Below are 25602 nucleotides of genomic sequence, written 5' to 3'. Positions count from 1 at the left end.
GCTCCGTTTTTTTGGTCGGGTCACGTGGCAATTTCCTGTAGGTATCAGAATCGCGCAAAAACTTGCCGATTTTTTAGCATCTTTCTTGGCTACATCCCTCTCGTAACATGCTACTACCCTCGGTCACACCATAAACTTCTCTGCTGCCCAGGTGTTAGCTAGAGAAACCGATTTTCACAAGCGAGGTTTCCTGGAGTCGTGGAACATACATTCTCACACCAACACGATGAACGTTAAAACGGACGTTCTAATGCCGATAACTTATCGGTCGCTTTTGCACCATTGAGCCAGGTGTTATCACACGACCATTGGTGCGCACTGCGTTATTTCTATCGCCTTTTTTGTGTGTGTTTCGCCGCCCTTTTCGCTTTATAATAACTTGTGTTTGCAATGTATGTCATTACCCTGATGAAGGTGTTTCGTATGGGACATCGAAACGTTGGCATATTACAATAAAAAAAAAAACTGCCGGAAGAGCTAAAAATTCTGTCAATACGTTATGCCTGGCAGCAACAGTGTATTCATTGAATTTAAAGGTCTGTACGGACCCAACGTCCTTTCCCAACTGCGGAAATACGTTGATTTAAGACATACGATTGTGAGACACAAGATGCACCTTTTTTTCAACCATAGGTGCCTTAGGGACAATGTGTTGCCTCGGTCGCTTCGGTTCAAATCGCCTCATAATTCGGCAGCAGGTAAAAAGATAATGTGGAAGTGTGGAATGGCGTTTATTAGGCTGCGTATAGGCCTTTCCCACCAGCGAATCAAGGAATCAACCGCACAGTCCCAAGAGGTATTTCTCAGATTAACGGCTATTCTTTCGGATCATGACTTGCGTCGTTTTGAGAGGTACGTCACTTCGGGTGATGAGTTCCTTCGGCGTCAGCTATTAAACAACAACGAACGACATCTCAATTCGATTGCGCCAAGGATGAAGGAAGATGTAAATGCAACCGGAAAAAGGAATTGGGTCATCAACCTGTCGCATTATCAGCCGAATGATGTGGAACTAAAGGTTTTACAACTTGGAACGAACTTCGCAACGGCACCAAGAGCAGTTCCTGAGGGGAGTATGTTAGCATGTGTGGAGAAGGGAATTTATTCGCTGCCGATGCACGTCAAGACATTGATACAGAGCAAGCTTGTTAACTGCATGAAGAGTCACAAGAGCATTCCCTGCAACCTTACAGCAGCCGATCAGCGTGCAATAAAAAGTCTCAAAGCTAATGAAGACATCACCATTCTACCGGCAGACAAGGGTAACGGTACTGTTATTCTAGACCGCAAGGAGTATGATGACAAGATTTATAAGTTTTTGCGCGATTCTGATACCTACAGGAAATTGCCACGTGACCCGACCAAAAAAACGGAGCAAGTTCTCAACAAATTTGTTTCTATCTTACATAAAGAACGGAAATGCATTTCGGATGCAATGTTTCATCAGTTGCACAGCACCGATGGTTCTGCCCCACGACTGTACGGACTGCCAAAAGTCCATAAAACAGATGTACCCCTTAGGCCAATCGTGTCTTTTGTTGGAAGCCCGACTTACAACCTTGCGAAATACCTGGCTCGACTATTGGCGCCCTTGGTGGGTAACACGGAATACACGGTAAAGAATTCTGAGGAGTTTGTTAAAGCAGTCACAACGCAACGGCCACTGGATGAAGACGAAACGTTGGTTTCGTTTGACGTAGTCTCGTTGTTTACCAACATACCAATTGACCTGGCACCGGGAATCGCTAAGTCAAGACTGCTGGAGGACTACAGCCTTAAGGATAGAACCAAGTGGTCATGCGAGGACATTCATCTTGGACTAGAGATTTGTTTGCAGCAGACTTACTGCACATTTAGAGGCCAGTTTTACAAACAAATGTATGGCACGGCCATGGGCTCTCCAGTGTCGGTGGTGGTTGCCAATATGGTCATGGAGTCGGTGGAACAACGCGCTCTCCAAACGTTTACCACACCACCACGATTCTGGCAAAGATATGTGGATGACACGTTCTGCATCATCAATATTAGCCAGGTTACAGCGTTTCTAGATCACTTAAACAACGTGCAACAAGGGATCGCATTTACCATGGAATTGCAAACTAACAACCGGCTTCCCTTTCTGGATGTGGAGGTATTACAGGCAACAGACGGGAGACTTTCCACGCAAGTGTACCACAAACCAACGAGCACCAGGCGCTACTTGCATTTCACGTCTCACCATCCTCTACACCACAAGAGAGCTGTGGTGAAATCGCTAACAGATCAGGCCCGAAGGTTGACCACAGAACCCGGAATGCTCCAAACCGAATTACGAAGGGTACACCAGGCCCTGCGGTTAAATGGCTACCCGAACTGGATCCTCCGTGACCGAAAAACCACGGGTGCTCGGAAAAAGGTTCAGTCCAAAGAGCGTACATTTGTTACCTTGCCATACATTCCTAGGTTAACAGACGTAATACGTCGCATGTTAATCGACTTTGGGGTCTCAGTAGGGATTAAACCAGTCAACACCCTACGTCAGATGCTGTCGCACCCCAAAGATCCCATTGATACAAACGCAGCAAGGGGTGTGGTGTACGCGATCCCATGTCAACAGTGCAAGGAGATTTACATTGGCGAAACGGGAAGATCTCTGAATACGCGCCGTAAAGAACACGAGAGGGATGTAGCCAAGAAAGATGCTAAAAAATCGGCATTAGCACAACATGCTACTACCCTCGGTCACACCATAAACTTCTCTGCTGCCCAGGTGTTAGCTAGAGAAACCGATTTTCACAAGCGAGGTTTCCTGGAGTCGTGGAACATACATTCTCACACCAACACGATGAACGTTAAAACGGACGTTCTAATGCCGATAACTTATCGGTCGCTTTTGCACCATTGAGCCAGGTGTTATCACACGACCATTGGTGCGCACTGCGTTATTTCTATCGCCTTTTTTGTGTGTGTTTCGCCGCCCTTTTCGCTTTATAATAACTTGTGTTTGCAATGTATGTCATTACCCTGATGAAGGTGTTTCGTATGGGACATCGAAACGTTGGCATATTACAATGAAAAAAACTGCCGGAAGAGCTAAAAATTCTGTTAATACGTTATGCCTGGCAGCAACAGTGTATTCATGTACGTGTTTCTCTTTCCAACCCCTTAACAATCCCTGTGTAAACAAACGTCAAATGCTAATTAATTATATTGATACAGCAGTGCGATTGCTTTACGTTAATCTTTTTTGGGTTACCCTTAGTTATGTTGAAACCGTGACAGGCAATATGGTGACTGGTGACGTAATTACGCACTTGCATACTGTTGACGTCGCTGCAAATGATATCATTCGGGTATTACAAGCTTTCAAACATACCCGGTCCCAACAAATCATCAGTCGTTCAAAACCCGTGTTGTGATATTTCCACTTTGTATTGTTCTTCGTAGAAACTGTTCAAAGCATCTCCGGAGTGAGAAACAACGAGAAACTTGAAACCATGATAAGGGAGACCAATAAAAGCGTCCAAAGCAATCGAAAATTGATGTGGATGAGTCTAATCTTCACACTCCTCATTTTTGCTGCCGGATTTCCCGCTCTTTATTTCTTGGTACGAATGTGTCAATGTTTATCTATTGCTCAGTACACACAAATATATGTAAAATATGAAATGCAGGATCAAATTGGGCATCACAATGTCAAAAACGACGAACATTTTACTTTGAAGAACGTTGATGACAATAATATCATTTACGTTCTACGAAATAATTTCGGGTGCAGTTTACCACTTTCTACCGGGACTCACTAATATTGCATCCAATTAAAAGCGTTAATGTAAAGCAGTATTGCTCAACGGGGGCGCTATACCTCTGTTTGGTGGTGTGGTGAACGGAATAGACAGCAATTTCCAATACATATGGCTAGCCGCGGTACCAAACGCACTGAATTGTACTATATTGGTGTTTAAAGATGGCAAAATCCGAATACCTTTGTAAAATATAATTGTTTTATCCAGATTTCTGCCAAAGTGGAAGTGGAAAGCAGAAAAGGTAAGATAAACTCATCTTAAAATGCTTGTATGATTAGTTACCTCCTCACATTACACAATTGGTTTCGTATAGTGATTAACTAAAGATATGAAAGGGTTTCGTGGATTGAATGATCTGAAAATCGGGACATGAAATATGACTATTGTTCCTCATGAACAATACCTGAAGCGTGACTGATCGCACGATGAATACATTTTGAATGAACACCAGTTTCGACCCGTGAATAAATTGATTGGATAAGGATGTTCGGTTTCATAGACTATAATACTTCTTTATGAGACCTTTATAAAAACCTTTTGAAAGTCTTTGCATGCGACATAATCGGTGTTCACTGGAAAATTGTTTTCAATGGCTTTACTTCTTAACAGTAAGCGCATTTAGACCATAATATAGGGTTTAAAGTGTGAAACTTACATCTACACTGCGCGTGTACCAACACAAACAATTTGTTAGTAAATGCTATTATGGCATATAAGTTCAACATTATTAAGTTTGACCCAAATACTAAAATGGCTACAAACAACGGTATTCTACCCAAATACTAAAATGGCTACAAACAACGGTATTCTACCCAAATACTAAAATGGCTACAAACAACAAAGGCATCTACACTAACACAAGTTTCTCTCAATCAGCAATCAATAGTTATTCAAGTCGTCTCACCGGGTCAAACAACAACATGGAATCTATTCAAACTACATTGACAGCTTTGAAAGGTAAAACTTTAAGATGGCCTCGTTATCATGATATTATTTTATGCTCTGGGGTACTGCTTGCAATCCTACTATTTTGTATACGTTTATCTTACAAAACTTTTATTTCACACAGGTCACTGTGCGTTTTAAGCATTTTGTTTTATATTAAAATGCAGATCAACTCGCGAGAAACCTGAGTTCCGTGTCAAGCAAATTGGAAACACTTGAACAGCAACATACAAATGATCAAAGTTAGTGACTTTTAAATCATGTTATGATTTTAACCTGAAAGCATGCAATGTATTTGCATTTCATACAAAGCTATTTGCAATCGTGCTATTTGACAATCGTGAACCAATAATGAAATTAAAGTGAAGCACGGTGAGAATGTGGTTTGAAGAACGGCGATTTTTTTAACATCGATAACCCCCTTGTAAGATAGTTGTGGATGAAATGCAGTCAGATTATGCAATCGAATGAATACCTGGCTTCGTGATTCGCCAAAAGTGGCCCCTAGCAATAAGTTGAATTTACAAAATTCAATGCCGAGCTGAAGCAAAGCTAAAACATCTTGAACATCACGTGACCCCTGCCCCTAATAAACTGCTTTACACAAAACCTTCCGCAAAATGATTAATCCCCAACAATAACGACAAGATAAGTTTTGTAAAATGATTGATTTCCAAATAGCAACATACTTAGGTTTAGTAAATTGATTGGGACAAAAATAGCGATATAAAAAGGTTTCATTAGCGTTTCTTTTTAAAACAACCACATGAAAAACAATGCTGTTAAAATACTTCCTTGAAGCAGGTTGCTTGTTGAGTTTCGACTCTTGAATAAAGTGCTGATAAGCGGATGGTCGGTTTAACATAACAATTTTGCAGCATAATCTTGAACAAGTCTTGATTTGTCTTAAACGTTCGTACGTTTTGCCTGATCATGCGTTGAAAGGTAATAATAATAGATACCTGTTTACGCCCCTCTTAGTTTATAGCCCCTCTCGTAAGTCCATCAATCAAATCTCAACCTCCAGCACCCATTGCCCCTCCTATAACTAACACAGTTGTTTGAGTTTTGTCAACATTGCAAACAAACCTGTTAAACATTAGTTGATTGTATTTGTAACATCTTTGCCTATTTGTTTAGGCACATTGCAGCACAATATGTTAAGTTTGGAATCGAAACTTTTCGACGTACAAGGTAAAACAAAGACGAAATTTGTATTTTACTTGATTATACATCTCCAAGGGAGTAATTTTATTCTTAACATCTGGAATGCTTTTGTAGCCACCATAACATACAAATGATCAAAGTTAGTGACTTTTAAATCATGTTATGATTTTAACCTGAAAGCATGCAATGTATTTGCATTTCATACAAAGCTATTTGCAATCGTGCTACTTGACAATCGTGAACCAATAATGAAATTAAAGTGAAGCACGGTGAGAATGTGGTTTGAAGAACGGCGATTTTTTTAACATCGATAACCCCCTTGTAAGATAGTTGTGGATGAAATGCAGTCAGATTATGCAATCGAATGAATACCTGGCTTCGTGATTCGCCAAAAGTGGCCCCTAGCAATAAGTTGAATTTACAAAATTCAATGCCGAGCTGAAGCAAAGCTAAAACATCTTGAACATCACGTGACCCCTGCCCCTAATAAAATCTCCAAGGGAGTAATTTTATTCTTAACATCTGGAATGCTTTTGTAGCCTACACGTGTTAATAATAACGGCACAGATAGGTTTGTTAAATTAATTGTTACATCAATAGCTCTATGAAATAGTTTTGTAAGGTATTACTTGTCAAAACTACCACATGAAATATTGTGTAACGCGGTTAAGATACTTCCTTGAAGCTAATTGATTGTTGAGTTTCGACTCGTACTGAAAGGTGCAACGTCAGAACACATACTGAAACTTCAGTTTAATATGAAACTTCCGCAAATCATATCTTACGTAAGATCATATTGTTGAAGATGTGTAACGCTATCATTTTTGCGCCTAGGGTACAGGATGCTGCTCTAACGGCTAGCCGGTAAATTCAATGACCACACGCTACTCTTAAATGCTTTCAGCAACGCAGAGGCGAATAAGCAAATCTGGCTATTGTAATCGTCGCGAAAGTAAAATCCGCAATAGAACTTTAAGAATAGGGCACAAGGTGCACATGATACAAACTTTTAAAAGTGATTGACTAATTAACACCTAAAGTTCGCACAAGGAACAAACCTTACTCAAACACCGACCAAACAAGTCTGCCCAATCACAACCACACCGCTCTCTCGTTAGGAAGTCAGCAGGAAAAAACACGAGCTATTCTAAAGGTTGATCGACAAATGTCCCAAAGGTGCATATAATTAGGACAACGAGCTGGTATGCCCAGTCGGCGCGGTGGTTGCGTGCGAACCGCCAAATGGAAAATAAGAAAATAAAAAGTGTTTAGAGAAACTAACAAACGCAAAGTAGATTGGAAAACCAAAGTAAAACAAAACTAAAAGTAAAACTAAAATGAAAATGAATCACAGTACGCCAGGCCCATTGAAGGCGTTATACCGAATCAGCCGGTCACCAAGCATTCACCACCATATGGCAAGGCGTAGGCCAGAAAAATCTACCCTGCGGTGGGATTCGAACCCACGACAGGAGTCTTTCCGGGACTCGCGCTCTACCAACTGAGCTACACAGGCCCAGTGCAGAATCCGCCGAAAGTCGAATCACATCACCGTTGCCTGCCTCGTATGCTGCACATGTCAGCTTCGTAGTAGGGGATCGCCAGATTGACCAGTATCAGTTAAGATGCACATAAATTCATACCTGGGATCAGCCCTGAAGCGTCTATGCAGACCAGCGATCACGGCACACTCATGTATAAATCACAGTACGCCAGGCCCATTGAATGCGTCATACCGAATCAGCCGGTCACCAAGCATTCACCACCATATGGCAAGGCGTAGGCTAGAAAAATCTAGCCTGCGGTGGGATTCGAACCCACGACAGGAGTCTTTCAGGGACTCGCGCTCTACCAACTGAGCTACACAGGCCCAGTGGAGAATCCGCCGAAAGTCGAATCACATCACCGTTGTCAGCTTCGTAGTAGGGGATCGCCAGATTGGGGCTGTGTAGCTCAGTTGGTAGAGCGCGAGTCCCGGAAAGACTCCTGTCGTGGGTTCGAATCCCACCGCAGGCTAGATTTTTCTAGCCTACGCCTTGCCATATGGTGGTGAATGCTTGGTGACCGGCTGATTCGGTATAACGCCTTCAATCGGCCTGGCGTACTGTGATTTATACATGAGTGTGCCGTGATCGCTGGTCTGCATAGACGCTTCAGGGCTGATCCCAGTTATGAATTTATGTGCATCTTAAAATGAAAATGAATAAGAGTAAAATAAAATAAAAATGAATAAAATAGAGACATTGTAACGAGAAAGTAACACAGTGACGAGAAATTGTGAATAAACAAATAAGTTGATGTTATTCGCAAAAATAGAAAACTAAACAACCGATAGTGACGAACGAACGAAAGCAGTGCCATAAAAAAGTAATATTATTCGTAACACATGCCTTTAAAGCCAAACGTTGTCCATGAATCTGGAAACTGATAAAAAGGTAGCTGTTAGTGTTAGTCTTTGGTTCGAGTTTCAACCTTTTCTACCACAAAAAGTACAAAAAATAGCACACAAAAGCCAATTCGACGATATGTAACATCTTGCCTGGTTTGTTTAGACATTTTGCAGCACAACATGTCAACCATGGAAACGAAACTTTTATACTTACAAGGTAAAAACGATAAAATCTTACTTCTTTATTTCTGTTTTGGCTTAAACATATCTAATGGTGTGATTCTAAGCTTAATAACTAACTGTAAATTTAAACTAATTGTTAAACATTTTGTTTGAACTCAGAAAGTGTAAATGGTTGTCAAATAATAAATATAGTTTTTTAATCATTTTATACATGTCACCACAGCTTACATACGTGCTGAAAAGCTGACATGTCCGGTTGAAAGTAAGTTGTTGTTTTTTCTATCTAGTCCCAAAATAGGTATTACACATTAAAGTGTCGATTGATTTTCGGACCCTTAGAATCATTTTGAAAAGGGCAACCAAATTTTGTTCAACTAACACCCATTATTTACATATGTTTTAAAACAGTGGGACATAATTTGCTGTGTTTTCACTGCCTCATAAAACAAGAAATTAGTTATTTTTGTCTCACATGAGCCAAGATAAGGTTGACAATAAAATAAAGGACCAAATATGAGATATACGAGGGAAGATAATATTTACGTCACTCGAGGCACAACAATTCACATTGCTTTTGCAGGCCTTTCGTTTGTTGACTTCCTTTTAAGTTCTGCGTCAAGCATCTTTCCCCGCAGTTTGCCCAATTACTACCGATTTAATTACGACGGAAATAACAACTGCAATTACGGCATAAGTGATGGTGGACATGATATGTACGACAATGGAAACAAGGTACAATGTTATATAATCTCAGCTTTTGCCAACATGGTATTGTTTCAAACCATTTGGATTTTAAGACAACGCTTGATATAAGAATTTAAGTTAGTTTATTTTTTTTTATAAATTCAGCTTCAAGTGTGGAGAAACAATGAACAACCAGTGCAGGTTATATACAATTGGACATACAGGTAAGTGCCCCGTTTTCTACACGTTGAAAAGGCGTTAATTAGTTCTATTGTTTTGCTGATTTGCCATTTATAGGACTTGTCGCAGCAACGGTTTTTATTAGATTTTTTGTTCATAGCGATCCTTTGGGCAATTTTTTGATGATATGCAAAGCTTGGCACCCATTCGTCTTCTCCATGTTGGTATTAAATCGCGATGGAGAATCTCGACAGTATTACATCCGGGTAACATATCAATTAATTACTGGAACTACAATTTATTTTTTATTTTAAAGTCATAAACGTATAAATTAAGAGTTTAAGAAAATTTGTTACAAAAAAGTTTTAGTTTTTATATTTCTGTCGTAGTTTGCAACTAGTCGTTTCAAATCGGTGTTTTGCAGAAGTCTAAATTATTCGAATTTTAAACAATACTTTTGTAGGAGTACGGCGATTTGGGAGCAGACGGCAGTGGAAGCTATAGATGGAATACTGGATCTTTACTGGTTGGATCATTCAACATACATTACGTGTTGTATCAAGTTTACGGGGCCAGTGATCCTTCCATTATACAGATCTTCTTCACAGTGTCCAGTCCAGTACGTGTATGAGTTAAACAAAATAAATTCTTGCGCATTTTGATAAAACGTCGATACTTCAGTAGTTGTTTTTTAAAAAAAAAATGTTATGCAATGGAAATTTGTATTGCTTTGTAAGTGTCATAATGTACACTAGTAACATACATTTTGTTGTTTAGCTACTGGGCTCTACCGGTCATAGTTCTCTGCATTATGTGGATTCTAATAAAGGCACTGGATATACCAACAACACAGTATATATGTCAGGAAACGCACACAACGTCTATCTCAACTATATCCTGACATCCACGTAAGCGCATTCGGGTTATTACTCATTTAGAAATACTGTACACAAACTGTGTGCTAAAAACGCACAAATGTGTTTTTGTGGTCCGGTGCATGATTTGAAAATTTACCATGACTTAGTAAAACGAAAAAAATTGTCTTTGGGCCATTTCTTAGTTTCCTTTCAATCCTAAGCTAAAAAAACAAAAGCAACAGAAAAATATATTAAGACTGACAAATTTGAATTTCCTGCATCTTTTTTATTATTTTCTGCACCAGTGGGACAATAGTTGACATCAAAAAATAGGTTAATTTGCTTCATTTACCGAAACAAGGACGACGCAATGTGAAAACCTCTTTTTTGATGAATGCCTTGTATTTGGATAACGCTCTACGTTTATTGTTTTCTTTTATTCAATCCATCAAATCAATCTAATGTCATTTTAGATATCAGTCGTCATCGAGATCAGCTTATGTGGCCACCAGTACCGTTGAAGCAATTCTACGAGAGATTTTTTAAAAGATTTTAGCACAAATATAACCAACTGCTTCCAACACACAACACTCTATTTCAAGAATGCCACGATTTTCAACATGTCAAACATAATGTCATGCTTGTTACAAATGTTTTAGAGCGTTTCCTGCCATGCCACATGTGGTGTTTTTGGCAAGTTGTTGTTACATTGATGCTTTTAAAATGATCACAATGGATAAAGCGCAAGTTAAACAAATTTAATGCGTTCTTTATGTCCTAGACCTAGAGTGTCCGTTTACCAGTCTCGTCTGTGTTTCGAAATCCAGGTTTGATTAGTATAGAAAACTCAAAGTCTACTTGACTTTACTACATTAAACAAAATGGTAATAAGACATTGTTCTAAAAGTCACATTTGGAACAGTTATCTTAAAATGTTTGGGTGATGCTTTTCTATCAAGTCGCCGTTATAACCATAATTTGTTTTTGCGGTGTTGGCAAGTACAGCTTTTACGCATTATTACATTTTTACTTCGGAAACCACAACGATAAATAGTAACGCCCCCATTGGTATGTATAACTACCAATCTCGTTTGTGTGCCTTTTGTGCTTTGGAACTTTAACATATCCTCACAAGAAAGCAGACAAACATTTCTGATATTATTGTTTCAAGTCGTTGTTTCTTGAAATGCGAGTCGCCACGAAAATTTGTGTCGAATATTTTAAGTTTTTGTGGGTCGTCGTAATTGGTAAAACCCTTTCAAATTTGTCTCTCAAATATCGTAAAAAATGTTACTTGTCTATAATCGTATTGTGGCAACCTCTCTTGCATGTTTATATCCGTGCGTATCGAAGCGGGCGTTTTGCCTTTTCTCGCTTTTTCACTGTCACCTTTTAAGCGCGATTATCCTGTTGTGTGGTCTTCTATTACAGAACTGCTGTTAAGAAAGCATCCGCTTTGGTAAAAAGTTAAAATCATTTGCGTTTTTTATTACCGTGCTTTTTTTAATTTTTGCTACTTAAAATTTCAGAAAACTAAAAAAAATTAACTTGCCTAAAAATTTAACGCATGTTTCGCATCTTTTATCATTCTTTCATGTGACTCATGTGTTATAAACGAGCGTGTGTAATGTGGCAACTCATATCACTGATTATGGCATTATCATTTGCCGAAACGTTTGATTAGTGAAGAATGTTGCTTAACAAGTCTATTCTGGACATTATTTTTCTCATTAATGTAAGATAAATCTGACCTTTATTTGAGTTTTCGATCCACTGATTAATCAAGCTGATTTATTTTCTTATTTTGCAGCTAAAATTGGACGTTTTTTTTAAATTCAACCATCACTTTGTGTCGTTTGTCACAAATTAACTGCACCGATTTGATTTGATTTGTAATTACGTGTATGTGTTCAAAGTGCGCTGTAAATAAACATAAGTTGCACTTTGATTTGATATGCGTTTGTTGGAGGTTAGTGTGGATAAAATGTAACGCTACAAAACACGTAATTGCTGTTATCTAACCAGGAGTTCTGGGCCTTTTTCAAAGGGAGTGCGAAAATCAATCAATGAGTTAGGGGCATAAAAGTTTACAAAAAAACGTTAAATGTGCGCAAACTGGTTGGTGACTTCAAAGCGGTCTCGAATTTGAAGGGTAATAACCAGTTTATCATCACCTTAATGAAGCGACCGTGAAAAACTAACAACGGTTTTTGGTCTAAAGTCTTGAGCTGACTCGAATTTAAAACATAATCCTGAATTTATTCTATACCCAAAAGCCGTATTAGGCCCAAAATTTTGTGAAATTGTGGAGTACATAAGGCCGAGTGTGAAGCCAGGCCCAATTTAAGCACGTTGTTCAAACTTAAGGCCGGGTCGAGCTAATTAAAACTTGTGCTCAATGACGAGGAAAAGGTCCAAATACAATGATTCCTACTGAGCCAGCCACAATGTGCAAAAGAAAAAGGTAAAAAATCCGGTTGATCTCATCGATGTAAGCAAAACTCAAATGACTGATTCGGACGGAGGTCACTGCAATAAGGCAAACATATTGTTTAGAAATGATACAAAAATTGCTCGTGGTTATAATTGCGTGGAAAAGGCACATTTTTTGGTGTATTTTAAAATTTTGCACCTGGTAGTTGGAATGAATGTATAATTTTGTAAACAAGAAAAAAGTTTTCTTTTATTTACACTAACCCGAAAATGTGTCTGAATGCAAGTGTTACAAACCAATAAGATATTCGGCCGTTTTTTCCACTACAGCGTTTTTTTCGAACAAGGATTCGTGACGGAACTCTGACACTAATCAGCGACAGAGAGCTGAAGACAGAAAACTTTCGCCGATTGTAAACTCTCATCTATTACGCAAATCGTGTTTGACTGATTGATGGGAAATCCTCCGGTGTGCAGACATTGCCGAATCTGCAATTTTTACACGGATGCAAAAGAATTTTTCAGGACACAGTCGGTATATAAAGCAGAACGCGCCGTAACTAAGTAGAATCGATGATTTGTCTGGCCACAGTAATACGTTGTTAGGTACAGTGAGTTGTGATATATTGATTTATACAGTGGTATATTGATTTAAGTGATTTGTGAGGCCGAGATTTGCAATAAGTACATCAGACAATAATGCGCGCGTTCTCATCATCCAAGTTCCGCATTGCCTTTTCGCGATCATTTTTCTTTCCGCTAGTGGGCGCCCCTTCGCCGCCACTTTGCCTTATTTTAACATCGTTTCAATCGTCGAAGATGCATTTTGACCGGATTGTTGTTTTGCCACTTGAATTTTCGACAAAAAACATGACACTTTTACGAATGTTTGGTGATTGTTTGCACAGGATATCGTCGTATGAAAGCTTGTGGCTGATCAAGCGAAATCAAATGGTTAGAAATACATTCTATTTGAATAAGGTGCTGATGATAATGTTACACGTTTTTTGATGACGTATACACTCCGTAAAACATTTACATTTTGTTTAACTCTATGTGGGTTTTCGGATTCTAAAACGATAGAGTTATGTTAAAATATCAATAAGTAGGTACACTAGATGGCACTAAAGAGTCATTGTCATATACAAAAAGAAATCAACGTCATTCTACACCCGAACGTTGCTTTCATAGCATAGTGCAAAAAATGCTGACTGAGCATTTTTGCGCGGAAGAAGAAAGACTTGTTAAGACACAGACCGTATAGAAAACAGAACGCGCTGTAACTATTCCAGTCCTAATTAAAGCATAAAAAATGCACAAGTATCAGTTCTACTTTGTCTGAGAGATGAGCTTTACAAGTAACTGCTAAAGAAAACGAGTGCACAAAACCGTGACCAGCTTGGGATGGAAATGGGGGAACAATTTTATGGTACGTAGGATTGATTTTGCAACGTGAAGATGAAGTTGAAATTTAATTTCAGATAAAACTCTTTACTTTTCACGTACCTGACTTTTGGTTTGACAACGTTTTGTTAATTAGAATTTTTTCGAAGCCTGAATTATAAGCGATAAAGTAAACGAGTTACTTCTGTACCACTATAAGAACTGCAAGTCGGACTGGGCATTATGTCAGTTGTGGACCGGGTTCTGGTTAGGCCTTTAAAAAATCAGAAAAATAAATTAATAAATGAATAAACGTTAATTGTGTGCACACGCATGGTGTACATTTATTTGGTTGTTGTGTATGTAATAAAATCTGTATATCTTTCGTGTAGGCCTATTGGCAAATCGGTTAACTTGATGATAAACTACATAATCGGTCTCAATTAGGACTTTAATGTATCTTCGCATTGGGACTGAGTTTAAAATGTGGGAACGCTATAAAGGTCCGGTTCTGTGCCCAACAAAGTTTTTGTTTAAATGTGTTTCAAATTGCAATTATATTTACTGCTTTGTAGATCAAGGGTCTTAAACCCGTACTACTTTAAACTCGCACAAAAATATTGCACAATAGAAATGTAAATTGTGTCTTCATGCAAGTAACTGCATACAAAGCTGTAATTATAGTAAATAACATGAAGACATACAGAGTAGCACAGTCAAAATACCATCGGTGCTATATCCCTATGTTAGATGTGGCAATTGCCGATTCTTAAGACTATTTTAGGGCACTGCAAGCAACCGTAAAAAACGTCGCACGTAAGCCAAAACTAAACCGCCACTACTAATGAGTCCAATCGTGGGCCGGGCACTGTATTCGGCTCAGGGAAAACACATAACTTGTAAAGTTACTTCGTGGGACGGACAAACACACATGTGGCCCGTGAGCCGCGTGTTTGAGATCCCGTTGTTGATTTTACCACAACCAACTTAATACAAAGGTGTACATATTTTTCTACACCACTTTAAAAGCTTTATTGCTAATTATACTGCTTCAGCAGTGCAAATGCAACATGTTTTTTATGTTGACATTGATAACCCCTAGTTATATTGAAGTCGTCATAGACAACACGATGACGTAACGCATTTGCGCAGCTTGACATGGCTGAAAAGAACGTAATTAGTTCGGGTTTTTACAACAACGTAATTAGCTCGGTTTAAAAGATAACAGATCGCACAAATTTTTCTGGCCATTCTTATGTTACATATGCTGTGTTGTGATTTTTCTGCTGTCTTGTGCTTTGTAGAAAGTTTTGCACCACGGGAGCAAAGCATCCCCGACGTAAGAAACAACGAAAAACTTGAAACCATGATAAGGGAGACGAATAAAAGCGTCAGGGAGACGAATAAAAGCGTCTGAGTTTAATCTTTCCACTTCTAATTTTCACTGTCGGATTTGTCGCTCTTCATTTAACGGTACGACTGTGAAAAAGTTGATTTGTTCAGTACTAACCCTTAACGTAGAACCAAACGGGTAAAGATTAATTATATCAGAGGTTTCTAACCGTTTGCCCTATACTGTCATTTTTATGTGGCCAATTCAGTATTTTATTGTAATAATTTTCTACTTTACACTGTGTCATTTTGAATAAGAACAATTTTGTTCCAAATATCCCGAAAGACTCAATAAGATTAAAGCTTTTCAACGATATGTATTGTTTATGAAACAGGAAGAATTGGCGGCACATAAAAATTACATTTGTTATTCACCAGATTTCTGCAAATGTGGAAATGGAAACAAAAAGTGGTAAGATTGGACCTTGTTATTTATATACTGTGTTAACATCCGACATTTAAAGTCGGTTGCTTCGAACTGAGGGGCACGAACAACTCAAAGGTCAACTTAAAATGATAAACAATAACAAGTCTTTATAGTTAAGCCTACTCAAACTTTAAGTATGCCAATATTTTGCAGTAAATTACCAGCATTTTGCATTTTCCTCAAAAATGTGTTTTGCAAAGTTTTAAAAAACTGTCCCACCTCACTAACACATTTACACAATAGGTTTCGTAAACTGTTTGATCCCAAGCTATACAGATATAAATAGGTTGCGTAAAATAAATGAACCTGATATAGCGATATGAAAAATTGCTATCGTACCACACGAAACTAAAACTAAAATGTTTCCTGGAAGCAAATTGGTTGCTAAATTTATAATCGTGATAAAACTGCTATGAAGCGAATGATTGAATTAATAGAGTGTTTCTTAACTTTTTTGCGCTCGTACCCTTTGAGCTTTCATAAAATTTTCTCGTACCCCCTGACTACAATGTCCAACGGAAGTATATAAAATTGTAACAATCAAACTCAGTGTATCTGTAACTTGGTTGTTGAATGCATGCATGAAAACAGTATTGTAAGTAGTACAAAACTAACCCGTTCTGGATACTGTATTTAAAGTAACTTGTTAAGCCTTAATCACAATTATGCCTAAATAGCATATAATTTCTTCCTGCATATCGTACCCCCTGCTTTAATGCTTCGTACCACCAGGGGGTACACGAACCCCTGGTTAAGAACCCTTGATTTAATATTTTTGCAAAACTCGACAACACAGAAAGTCTTTGTAAAGAGTGGAAGTTTAAAATGTACGACTACACCAGGGGTTGGGAACCTGCGGCCTTTTAGGGCACAAAGTGCGGCCTTCGAAGTCAATATACATTTTAGGATGTTGATATTACGGACTGCACCAGGCGCTGAAAAGTAGATAGAAAGGTATTTTTCGATCTTCATTCCACATTACTTTTTGATTAGTTCTAGGTTAGCGGTTTTCAAATTAGAGCCAAACGGATCCCATAGTGTTTACATGGCGATTTCCGTAGTACTACCAAAAGCTCAAGATTCTACAATCGTACTTGTGGTAGTGTTGCAAAAGAACAATTGTTTTCACATAATCGAATGTCTTAAACTTGTCTGTGATGTCACACGGTGCTCTTAGATCATATATAATTGTAAACAAGCGAGTTTCTAGGTTCAAAACATCCTGAATGTTGTAGTTAAGATTTTAATGTAGTAAGGAATTATATTTAGCTTATACCGTGAGTGCTACAACTCTACAAGGTATTTGCAAAACGACCATTCTGTACGACACAAAGTTTGAACACCTCTGTCTGGAAAAATAGTTCATGCGACCTAAACCACTATTGATAAACCGGTCTGTGGCCTTTTTACACAAAAAAGGTTCCCCACCGCTGGACTACACTGTTCATCTTCCAAAACAAACCGTGTAGTTTGCAAAAGCTGTTATTGCATAAAAAATCAAGTCATCAAGGTTCTTACACTTAAAACGACAAAACATCTTACACAACGAAAAGTCTTCTGTACGTTTATGTTTCAAATGGTCGCGATTTAGTAAATAAAGTTAAACGCTGTATTTAAACATGCTTCTTCATCCAGCGATGCGTGCAAATTATTCGAGACGTCTCACCGGAACAAACAACAACATCGAATCTATTCAAACAACATTGACAGCTTTGGAAGGTAAAACTTTTTTACGATTGCTTCGTTATCATCGTGATGTTTAGGCTCAGTTCTCTATGCCATCGGTTTATCTTGCGAAATGAATTCATAAGATTAGCTTGCGAAATGAATTTATAGGTTGAGCTTGCGAAAACTTTTATTGCGCACTCGTCACTGCGTTTTAACCAAACATTCAGCTCGCGAGAAATCTGAGTTCCGTGTTAAGCAGAAACAAAATTAAAGTCGAGCTGAAACAAGGCTGAACATCATGAGCATCACGTGACTCCTGACAATAAATAAACTGCTTTTAGGCAAACCTTCCGCAAAATGATTGATTCCCAACAATAACGGCAGAGCTGGGTTTTGTAAAAAGATTGATCTCAAAGTAGGAACATACTTATAGGTTAAATCAATTGATGGGTGCAAAAATAGCGACATGAAAAGGTTTCATTCGCGTTTCTTATCAAAACAACCACATGAAAAATTGTATAGTGTAGTTAATATACTTCCTTGAAGCAGGTTGCTTGTTGAGTTTTGACTCTTGAATAAAGTGCTGATAAGCGGATGGTCGGTTTATTATCCTAATGTTGCATTTTAATTATGAACAAGTGAAACAATCAAAAAAATTTGGCCTTGATGTTGTATTGAGTCCGTAATTAAAATAGATACCTGTCTACGTTTCTATAACTTTTATGTTTTTGAAATAAATCTCAATTCAAATCTCGAAGTCCCTATACCATTCTAACTAGCACAATTGCACCCTTTCTAATCATAATTAAACACTTGTCGTGTGTCCACATTTAAACATGCTTTTTTTATTCAGCGATGAGTGCAAATTATTCGAGTCGTCTCACCGCAACAAACAACAACATCGACCATATTCAAACAACATTGACAGCTTTGAAAGGTAAAACTTTCCTACATCTGCCAGTCACTGGCCAACACAATTTTTGGCGTCTTTATTGTTAAAACTGATATTGACTAATTTTGGGGTGCTGATTTCAAAAATCATTACGGTTTTCTTCAATCAGATAAACTTTTTAAGTTATTTACAAAATCAAAATTTATGATATATTGATTCAATGACTTAAAAATCATGCTTTTATGTGTTTGTTAAAGTTTTGTTACATTATACACATTAATTTCCTGCAATGCAGTCAGTTTCATAGCATGAATATGCGTTCTATGGTTATGCTCTGTCTAAAAATGGTTGGGGCAGGCTAGCGGTAACTTTAAACCAGTGGTTCTCAAACTTTTTTATTGTCGTGGCCAAATGGTATTTTTTAAGCGTGTAATGCGTTGCGTCTTTGCGACCTCCTCACAAGTGCTTGGCGAACCCTTTGGGGGCGCGACTAACAAACACTGTACTAGGCTCTGGAGTGCTACATGCAATCCTACGAGTGTACTAGTTTATCTTGCGAAAACTTTTATTGAACATCCGTAACTCCCCGTTTTTACCATTTTGTTTCAAATTAAAACGCAGGTCAACTCGGGAGAAACTTGAACTCAGTGTCAAGAGATTTGAAAACACTTAAACAGCAACATACAAATCATCAAAGTTAGTGACTTAAACATTTGCTTTGTGCTAAGATTTTAAACCCGAAAACATGCAATGTGAATGTATTGTAGACAAAGCTATTTGAAATAATGACATTTCAAAATCTAGAGCCAAAAATGTATTTAAGTCATGCACATTGAGGTTGTAGTAAAAAAACAGTGTTTTTTAATGATAAATAACCCGTATTTATTTAATGGTTGTTGGAAAAAAAACAGTCGGATTATGCAATCGAATGAATATTTGCCTTCGTGGCTAGCCATAAATAGCTGCAAACAACATAAGTTTCTTTTACTAACGTCGAAGCCGAGCTGAAGCAAAGCTGAAACAATTTGAACATCACGTGACTCCTGACACCAAATAAACTGCTTCACACAAAACCTTCCGCAAAATGATTGATTCCCCAAAAAAACGAAAAGATAGATTTTGTAAAATGATTGATTTCGAAATAGCAACATATTAGGTTAGGTAAATTGATTGGTGCAAACTTAGCGATATGAAAAGGTTTCATTAGCGTTTCTTGTCAAAACAACCACATGAAAAACTGAACAATGTTGTTAAAATACTTCCTTGAAGCAGGTTGCAGGCTGAGTTTCGACTCTTGAATAAAGTGTTCATAAGCGGATGGTCGGTTTAACATAACAATTTTGCAGCATAAACTTGAACAAGTCTTGACTTGTCTTAAACGTTCGTACGCTTTTGCCTGATCATGCGTTAAAAAGGTAATAATAATAGATACCTGTTTACGCATCTCTTAGTTTATAGTCCTCTCTCACGTTTTTTTAATTAAATCTCAACCTCAAGCACGCACTGTCCTTGTATGAAACACACATTTGTTTATGTTTTGTCAGCATTGCAAACAAACTGTTAAACATTAGTTGATTGTATCATCTTTGCCGATGTGTTTAGGTACATTGCAGCACAATATATCAAGCATGGAATCAAAACTTTTAGATGTGCAAGGTAAACAAAGAAGCAGTTTGTATTTTACTTGACTACACTCTACACTCTATCTCCGAAGGTTTAGTTTTTATACTTAATATCTGATTTTGTAAACCACACGTTTCAATCATAAAGGCACAAGGTTTGGTAAAACGATTCACTTTGAAATAGCAACTAACTTATGTGTAATAAACTAATTGATTCACAATAGCTGTACAAAGTTTTGTAAGGTGTTACTTGTCAAAACTACCACATGAAATATTGTACAACGCGCTTAAGATACTTTCTTGAAGCAGATTGATTGTTGAGTTTCAACTCGTACTAAAAGCGGATCGTCGGTTTAATACGACACTTTGCAACGCATATCTTCAACGCAAGGTCATATTGTTGAATATGTGTTGAGATGTGTAGCGCTATCATTTCGCGCCTAGGGTTCAGGACGCTGCTCTAACAGCTAGCAGGTAAAACCAAAGACCTCACGCTATTGCCAAATGTTTACACAAACACCGAGGCGAATGAGCAAATCTGGCTTTTGTACTCGTCGCGAAAGTAAAATACGCTATAGCACTTCAAGAATAGGCCACAAGGTGCACATGATAAAAACTTTTCATAAGGATATACTAATTAACACCTAAAGTTCGCACAAGAAATGAACATGTTGCTCCAACGCCGACCAAACAATTCTTCTCCTTTACAGCCACACCGCTCTCTCGTTAGGGAGTTATTCTAAAAACCCACGAGTTATTCTACTAAGGGTTGATTGTCAAATATCCCGAAGATGTGTATAATTAGGGCAACAAGCTGGCATGCCAAGTCGGCGCGGTGGTCTGGTTTGAAGTGACAACAAGAGTCTTACGGGAAACTAACAAACGCAAAGTAGATTAGAAAACCAATGTAAAACGAAACTAAAGGTAAAACTGAAGGAAACCAACAACATCGTGACTAGAAATGGAAAATAATAAATAAATAGGGAAATATTATTCGCAACACATGCAAAATAAACAACCTATATTGACAAACGAACGAAAGCAGTGACGAAACAGTGCCATAAACAAAAGAAGTAATAATTTTCGTAACACATGCCTTTAACACACAAATGTTGGCTATCTGTTATGATAGAGTTTCTACCTTTCAAACTAATCCTATTTCGAATGACATTCTCATATCACAAGAATAGTGAATTCGGTTATTTGTGACATCTTTATCTACTTTGTTTAGAGACATTGCAGCACAACATGTCAACCATGGAATCTAAACTTACTTACAAGGTAAAAAAAACACGAGATATTCGTATTCCCTTTTGTGTATTTTGACTAAACATTTTCACAAGGGTCTGATTGTAAGCCAATTCATTTCTTATGTTTTTAAACATGATATTTTCATGATTGCTATATCTGCATTTTGAATGCTTTTGTAAAATATTTTGTTTAATTTAAAAAAGGTACATGTTTTTCTAATAACAACTGTAGTTTTTTAATTTTTTTATACTTGTTACCGCAGATTACATACGCGCTAAAGAAACATGTTCGATTGAAAGTAAGTTGTTTTTGACATTCTAATCCCTACATGTGTGATTTTTGGACACAATTTTCAAAAGGGCATCCCAATTTTGTTTATGTAACAGCCATTATTTGCATATTTTTTGAAACATTGGGACATAATTTGCTGTGTTTTCACTGCCTCATATAACACAGTAATCAATTTCTGTCTCACATGATCCAAGATAAGGTTAGCAAAAACATAAAGGACCAAATATGAGTCAGATATACGAGGAAGATATATTTGGAATTTTTACGTTACTCGTGGTACAAAAATTACATGCTGCCGTTGTTTATCGCCATTGCTTTTGCAGGCCTTCCATTTGTTGATACCCTTTCAAACTCTGCATCAAGCATCTTTCCGCACAGTTTGCCTAATTACTACCAATTTAATTACGACGGAAGAAACAATTACACCATATATGATGGTGGACATGATATGTATGACACAGGAAATAAGGTACAATGTTATGTAATCTCAACTTATGCCCACAGGCTTCTGTTTCAAATTAATTGGTTTGTATATTGGTGATGCACCGAAGGGCATGAGGCCGAATAATTTCGGCCGAACCTAAAACTCTATAGTTTATATGGATGTTTTAACTGAACCTTGTGTTGTTGATGCGTATGAACTCAATTAGGACAAACCAAAATCACTTTCCCAACGCGGGAGCTTTACTAAACTTGTAATATTTTGCAGACAACGTGGTTCGTATTTTATCGATACAACAATTAGTTAATTCATGAAGTTTCGTATTTGCGAAAATGAAAGTTTAGGCCTGAATTTCATGCAATAAAAAAGTTCGGTTTTGAGCCGAATTTTTAAACAAGTTCGGGCCGAAACCGAAAACATCGGAAAACAGCATATTCGGTCAACCAAAACTTCGGTGCATCACTAGTTTGTATAACGAAACATGGTCGTACAATAAAAATTAAGCTAATTTGTTATTTTGTGAATTCAGCTTCAAGTGTGGAGAAACAATGAACCACCAATGCAGGTCATATACAATTCGACAAACATGTAGGTGTCTGTTTTCTACATCTTTACAAAGCGTTATTGGTTCTGTAGTTACGTTATTTGATGTGCAACAAACCATTTATTCGATTTTTTTTATTTAGCGATCCACTGGGGAATTTTTTGACGGTATGCAAAGCTGGGCACCCATTCGTCTTGTCCATGTTGGTATTAAATCGCGATGGAGAATCTAGAACATATTATATTAAGGTAACATATCAATTACCATATTTTTTTTGATGATTTTAATAGTATAGACGTACAAAATTGAATAGTTGAAGGGTAATTGTTACACCTTATGTTTTGAAGAAAAGTTAGGTTTTAGTTTTATTATTTCTGTTCTATGTTGCAATGCGGAGTTACGATTCGTTGTTTCACAGAAGTCTAAATTATACGTCTTTCAAGCAATACTTTTGTAGGAATACGACAATTTGGGAGCAGACGGCAGTGGAAGCTATAGATGGAATACTGGATCTTTATTGGTTGGATCATACAACATACATTACGTGTTGTATCAAGTTTATGGAGCCGGCGATCCTTCCATCATACAGATATTCTTCACAGTGTCAAGTCCAGTACGTAAATCAATACAAAAAAACAAGCGTGTACATCGCAACAAAATGAATTATCTTTATTTTAAACATCAATGAATTTCTATTTATTAAATGCCAAAATCTTCTTCAGCAACATACATTTGCTTGTTTAGAAACTTGGCTCGACAGGATCCAGTTCTCTACATTATGTGGATTCGCAGAGAAGCACGAAATATACCGATAACAAAGTCTACATTTCAGGGACCGCTCACAACGTCTACTTCCACTATATTCTAATATCCACGTAAGAATTTGTTTAGCTCTTTCGGGATATCACTCGTTTAGAAATGCTGTACACAAACTGTGTCCAAGACGTCGAAATGTTGATTTTTGTGTAGTCTGGTGTATGATTTGTAAATCCAAAATAACTTGGTAAACTAAGAGGTTTGCCTTTTGGCTATTTTTTAAAATTCTGAAGCTAGAAAAACACAAGCTACAGGAAAATATATTAAGACTGACAAATTCAAACTTCTTCCGTCACTATAGGCACTAAGGGGACAATGGACAATAGTTAATGCCAATTAACAGAATAATTTCCTTCATTTACTGAAATAAGGTCAAAGCAATGTGAAAACCTTCTTTTAATTCATGATTAACGCGTTTCACTTGAGTGACGCCCTGTGTTATTGTTTGCTTTTCTTCAATCAATAAGCAATTTCATTGTGGGTATCCATCGCCATGGGGTTCGACTTATGTGGCAACCAGTACCATTGAAGCAATACTGAGTCAGATTTTTCAAGATTTTTCATCATAAATGGAAGCAACCGGTCCCAACATACAACACTCTATTTCATGCATACCACGATTTTTAACATGTCATACATAATGCCATGCTTTGCTTGTTGTAGTTTTTATACCACATACACAAGATGTGTACATGCCACATATACAAGAGGTGTACATGCCACAAATTTACACCATTTTAGTGAAACTAACAGGAATATAGTAACACTATCAGGATTGACCAATCACCTAATTTTATTGATATCATTAAAAGGGGTTGTTATAAAGTTGGCAAAAACTGAACTGCTATTGAAATGTAAAAACACTGACACAGCTGGGCTCAACCGGCAAACTAGCGGCAAAATGTCCGCAAACTTTCTATGAAGTTAGTTTTTGATGTTGGTATGTTTGTATTACATTGCTACTTTTAAATGATCGCGATGGACAAAACGCAAGTTTTAATCAGTTTACTGCTTCTGTCTAGGGCCTAGAAAGTCAATTTTATATGTTAGTCTATGTTTCAAATTCTAGGTTTTGTTAATGTAGAAAACTCAAAGTCTACTTGACTCCACTACTTCAAATGTTGAAACAAAATGGGAATAAAACATGTTACTCAAAACCACATTTAGAACAGTTATCCTAGCGTAATGTTTCTTACAAATCGGTTTATAAACATAATATGTTTTTGTGTCATTGCCTTCAAGTAGACTTTGAGTTCTCTACATTAATGTCCCCCTTTTTGTGTCATTGCCTTCAAGCTTTAAACATCATCACATTTGTACGTCGGAAAACACAACGATACATAGTAACGACCCCTTGGTATCTATAACTACCAATCTCGTTATGTGCCTTTTGTGCCTTGGAACTTAACATGTCCTCACAAGAATGCAGACACACGGTCATTAATTCTGATATTATTGTTTTAAGTCGTTGTTTCTTGAAATGCGAGTCGCCACAGAGAGTTATGTTGAATATTTAAAGTTTTTGTGGGTCGCCTGTAATCGTAATTTGTAAAGCTGTTTCAAATTTGATTCTTAACTATCGTAAAAAATGTTACGTGTTTATAATCGTATTGTGGCAACCTCTCTTGTATGTTTATATTAGTAAGTTATCTATCGAAGCAGGCGTTTTGCCTTTTTCTCGCTTTGTCGTTAATGCCTTTCAAGCGCGTTTTTTCGGTTGTGCGGTCTTCCATAATTGAACTGCTGTTAAGAAAGCATCCGCTTCGGTATAAAGTTAAAAGCATTTCTGTTTTTGATTTCAGTGTTTCTCATGTTTGGTCTGCTTACAAATTTTAGAAATCGAAAAAAAAAAATATACTTCAATGATAATAATTTAACGCATGTTTCGTACCATTTTATCAATATTCTTTGTTACTCAAGTGTTCAAAAACGGTTGTAACTGATGTGGACGCTCATATCACAGATGATGGCATTAGCATTTGCCAAAACGTTTCAATCATTTATTAAATCTATTTGGGCCTTTATTTTCCTCATTAAATTAAGATAAATTTCTGTGTTTTCGAGCCACTTAATAATTAAACTGTTATATTTTCTCGTTTGCCGCTAAAATGTGACTATTGTTTTTCAAATTCAACAATCACTTTATGTCGTGTGCAACAATTGAATGCACCATTTTGATTTCATTTGCAATTACGTGTCTATCTTCAAAGTGTGCGGTAAATAAAGAAAAATTGCACTTTAATTTAAAACT

General features: G+C 37.4%; 3 protein-coding genes, 3 non-coding genes and 1 pseudogene across 6 annotated transcripts in view; 4 read left to right on the top strand and 3 right to left on the bottom strand.

Moving 5' to 3' along the window:
• Nucleotides 1–80, bottom strand: part of LOC145212923 (uncharacterized) — a 3669-nt gene extending 3589 nt beyond the window's left edge. The window contains exon 1 of the mRNA XM_080081168.1: nt 67–80. Within this exon, the coding sequence (XP_079937294.1) occupies nt 67–80 (14 nt within the window). The remainder of the gene's footprint in view (nt 1–66) is intronic.
• A 629-nt stretch (nt 81–709) lies between these two features.
• Nucleotides 710–3453, top strand: LOC145212922 (uncharacterized). Its single transcript, XM_080081167.1, has 2 exons — nt 710–2749; nt 3427–3453. Exons 1-2 carry the CDS (start codon nt 710–712, stop codon nt 3451–3453), a joined length of 2067 nt encoding a protein of 688 aa, XP_079937293.1.
• A 14-nt stretch (nt 3454–3467) lies between these two features.
• Nucleotides 3468–12144, top strand: LOC145213859 (uncharacterized). The gene is made up of 13 exons (XM_080082268.1): nt 3468–3587; nt 3993–4026; nt 4662–4742; nt 4898–4972; nt 5871–5924; nt 8450–8503; nt 8693–8731; nt 9050–9201; nt 9319–9377; nt 9494–9599; nt 9797–9952; nt 10111–10241; nt 10664–12144. The coding sequence occupies exons 1-13, from the start codon at nt 3477–3479 to the stop codon at nt 10734–10736; spliced, it is 1125 nt and encodes a 374-aa protein (XP_079938394.1). The 5' UTR covers nt 3468–3476; the 3' UTR covers nt 10737–12144.
• On the bottom strand, nt 7339–7413 carry Trnas-gga (transfer RNA serine (anticodon GGA)). The gene has a single exon. It is a non-coding gene; the product is annotated as a tRNA-Ser (tRNA).
• On the bottom strand, nt 7694–7767 carry Trnas-uga (transfer RNA serine (anticodon UGA)). The gene has a single exon. It is a non-coding gene; the product is annotated as a tRNA-Ser (tRNA).
• Nucleotides 7840–7913, top strand: Trnas-gga (transfer RNA serine (anticodon GGA)). Its single transcript has one exon. It is a non-coding gene; the product is annotated as a tRNA-Ser (tRNA).
• A 3228-nt stretch (nt 12145–15372) lies between the features above and the next one.
• Nucleotides 15373–23414, top strand: LOC145215333 (uncharacterized; annotated as a pseudogene).
• Nucleotides 23415–25602: the final 2188 nt, after the last annotated feature.

Source organism: Phallusia mammillata, chromosome 2 (genome assembly GCF_965637545.1).
Source record: "Phallusia mammillata chromosome 2, kaPhaMamm4.hap1.1, whole genome shotgun sequence".
Classification (NCBI taxonomy): Eukaryota; Metazoa; Chordata; class Ascidiacea; order Phlebobranchia; family Ascidiidae; genus Phallusia; species Phallusia mammillata.
Note: the sequence above shows the minus strand (reverse complement) of the source record. Positions and strands in the feature narration are given on the sequence as shown.

Bases quoted from the DNA above. Each gene is read 5' to 3' on its own strand.
- LOC145213859 (XM_080082268.1), top strand. From the start codon at position 3,477: ATGATAAGGGAGACCAATAAAAGCGTCCAAAGCAATCGAAAATTGATG. The intron at 8,504-8,692 runs GTAAAAACGATA...ATGTCACCACAG, and splicing joins GAAACTTTTATACTTACAAG to CTTACATACGTGCTGAAAAG. The intron at 10,242-10,663 runs GTAAGCGCATTC...ATGTCATTTTAG, and splicing joins AACTATATCCTGACATCCAC to ATATCAGTCGTCATCGAGAT.
- LOC145212922 (XM_080081167.1), top strand. From the start codon at position 710: ATGTGGAAGTGTGGAATGGCGTTTATTAGGCTGCGTATAGGCCTTTCC. The intron at 2,750-3,426 runs GTGTTAGCTAGA...TGTTCTTCGTAG, and splicing joins TAAACTTCTCTGCTGCCCAG to AAACTGTTCAAAGCATCTCC.